The following is a 2,758-nucleotide window of genomic DNA, read 5'->3' as shown; positions in this document are numbered from 1 at the left end:
GAGACAGAGAGATAGAGAGAGAGAGGGAGAGGGAGGAGAGAGAGAGATGGAGAGAGAGAAAGAGAGAGGGAGAGAGAGAGGGGAGGGGAGAGGGAGAGAGAGAGAGAGAGAGAGAGAGAAAGAGAGAGGGAGAGAGCGAGGGAGGGGAGAGGGAGAGACAGAGAGATAGAGAGAGAGAAAGAGAGAGGGAGGGAGGAGAGGCGAGGGAGGGGAGAGAGGGAGGAGGGTCCTTCCCTTCCTTATTATTTTCTGTTCCATTTCCAGCTCCGTGCCTGGATCTCCCACCCAACTCCTCTCAAACTCTCATTTGGTTTTTTTCTACAGATACCGATGGGCTCGATCGTCCATTTTCTACGTTGACCTTCTGATCACTGCCCCGCCACAGTCCCAAATCTCTAAGACCTCGTCCCCACCGCCTCCCCTCCTCCCTCCCTCCCTCTCCCCACGGCACCCCCCCCCCACCAATCTCAGCCTCCGAAACCCCGGGGCGGGGCGAGGGGGGAAGACCCACCCCATCGTCCACCGGGCTGGAACCCGACCGACCCCCACCCTCAGTCGAAGAGCTCGGGAGCCTCGCCGACGAGTTAGGGGCCGTCCAATCCCGCTGGAAGGCGACAAGTCCACCTGGGGCCGGAGGGAGGAGGAGGAGGAAGGAGGAGGAGGGTAGGGGGAGAGAGGCCCCCCCCGCTTCTCCCACCTTCTGGAGAACCTGGTGGCCAGGTTCTCCGGCGGGACTTTCCCCCATCCCCGTGGGGGCGGGGAGTTGGGAGAAGAGTTTGGGAGGAGGAAGAGAGGGGTGAGGATGGAGGGGAATGGGACGGACGCGCCCTTGCCCCCCTGCAAAGACCACGATCAGATCCATCGCCTTCACCTGGTCTGGTACACCCTGCTCTTCCTCTTGGGGCTATCCCTCAATGGCACTGCCCTCTGGGTCTTCCTCCGCTGCTTCAAGCTTGGCACCGTCGTGACCGTCTACATGTTCAACCTGGCCGCCTGCGACCTCCTCTTCACCCTGACCCTGCCCCTCCGCATCTACTACTACGCCACCGACGCCTGGCCCTTCGGGGACGTGCCCTGCCAAATCGCGGGCTCCCTCTTCCAGATCAACATGTACGGGAGCTGCCTCTTCCTGGCCTGTATCAACGTCGACCGCTACCTGGCCCTGGTCTACCCGCTGAAGGCGCGCCACCTCCGCCGCCTCCGGACGGCCAGGCGGGTCTGCGCGGCCATCTGGACGGTCATCGCCCTGGGCTGCGTTCCCGTGGCCTTCATCCACGAGGCCAGCCGCTGCCAGGCCAACGAGACGACGGAGGTCAGATGCTTCGAGAGCTTCTCCAAGGCCACCTGGAGGGAGGAGATCTTGCCGCTGGTGGGCCTGGCCGAGGTCTTGGGCTTTCTCCTGCCCCTGGGGGTGGTCCTGTATTGCTCGACCCGGACGCTGGTGGCCCTGAGGAGGCAACGGGGGCCTCCAACCCGCCGCTGGCGCAAAACCACCCAACTGTTGCTGGCCAACGTCTCGATCTTTGTGGTCTGCTTCGTCCCCTACAATCTGACCCTCGCCACCTATGGCCTAACCAAGGCCCGCTTGGTCAGCTCCTCGCTGGCCTCCCAGGCCCACATGCGTCTGGCCCTCCAAATCACCATGCTCCTGGCCAGCTCCAACTGCTGCCTGGACCCCCTGATCTATTATTTCAGCACTGAGGGCTTCCGTAGCACTTTCAAGAGCAAGAGGCCCTCGCCGTCCGAGGGCGCCCAGAGAACGAGGACCAACGGCCAGGGCGAGGGGGGCCGCACGCACCAGGGCAGGCCTCCCGCCGGCCAGCGGCAGAGCTGGCAGCAGAAGGCGGTGCAGACGCTGGTGTCCAAGACCGAGGAGCAGAAGGAAGGACTTCCAATTGTTTTCGAGGAGGAGAGTCCAAGAGGGGGGTCTCAAGGGAGCAATGGGGTGAGAGAAAGTGTTATCTGATATTCCAATGGTCCCAAACCCCTTCCCGTTCACTCCCGCTGGACGCAATCCCAATGGTCCCAAACCCCTTCCCGTTCACTCCCGCTGGACGCAATCCCAATGGTCCCAAACCCCTTCCCGTTCACTCCCGCTGGACGCAATCCCAATGGTCCCAAACCCCTTCCCGTTCACTCCCGCTGGACGCAATCCCAATGGTCCCAAACCCCTTCCCGTTCACTCCCGCTGGACGCAATCCCAATGGTCCCAAACCCCTTCCCGTTCACTCCCGCTGGACGCAATCCCAATGGTCCCAAACCCCTTCCCGTTCACTCCCGCTGGACGCAATCCCAATGGTCCCAAACCCCTTCCCATTCACTCCCACTGTACACAATCCCAATGGATCAAACCCCTTCCCATTCACTCCCACTGTACACAATCCCAATGGACCAAACCCCTTCCCATTCCCTCCCACTGCACACAATCCCAATGGACCAAACCCCTTCCCATTCACTCCCACTGTACACAATCCCAATGGACCAAACCCCTTCCCATTCACTCCCACTGGACACAATCCCAATGGGACAAACCCCTTCCCATTCACTCCCACTGCCCACAATCCCAATGGACCAAACCCCTTCCCATTCACTCCCACTGTACACAATCCCAATGGACTGAACCCCTTCCCATTCACTCCCACTGTCCACAATCCCAATGGATCAAACCCCTTCCCATTCACTCCCACTGTACACAATCCCAATGGACCAAACCCCTTCCCATTCACTCCCACTGTACACAATCCCAATGGACCAAACC

General features: G+C 60.8%; 1 protein-coding gene across 1 annotated transcript; it reads left to right on the top strand.

The window, feature by feature from the left end:
* The first annotated feature begins 328 nt into the window (after positions 1-328).
* LOC137309893 (lysophosphatidic acid receptor 5-like) lies at positions 329-2,085 on the top strand. Its single transcript, XM_067977910.1, has one exon. The coding sequence runs from the start codon at positions 803-805 to the stop codon at positions 1,964-1,966; it is 1,164 nt and encodes a 387-aa protein (XP_067834011.1). The 5' UTR covers positions 329-802; the 3' UTR covers positions 1,967-2,085.
* The last annotated feature ends 673 nt before the right edge of the window (positions 2,086-2,758 follow it).

This window comes from Heptranchias perlo, unplaced genomic scaffold, assembly GCF_035084215.1.
Source record: "Heptranchias perlo isolate sHepPer1 unplaced genomic scaffold, sHepPer1.hap1 HAP1_SCAFFOLD_1901, whole genome shotgun sequence".
Taxonomy (NCBI): Eukaryota; Metazoa; Chordata; class Chondrichthyes; order Hexanchiformes; family Hexanchidae; genus Heptranchias; species Heptranchias perlo.
Note: the sequence above shows the minus strand (reverse complement) of the source record. Positions and strands in the feature narration are given on the sequence as shown.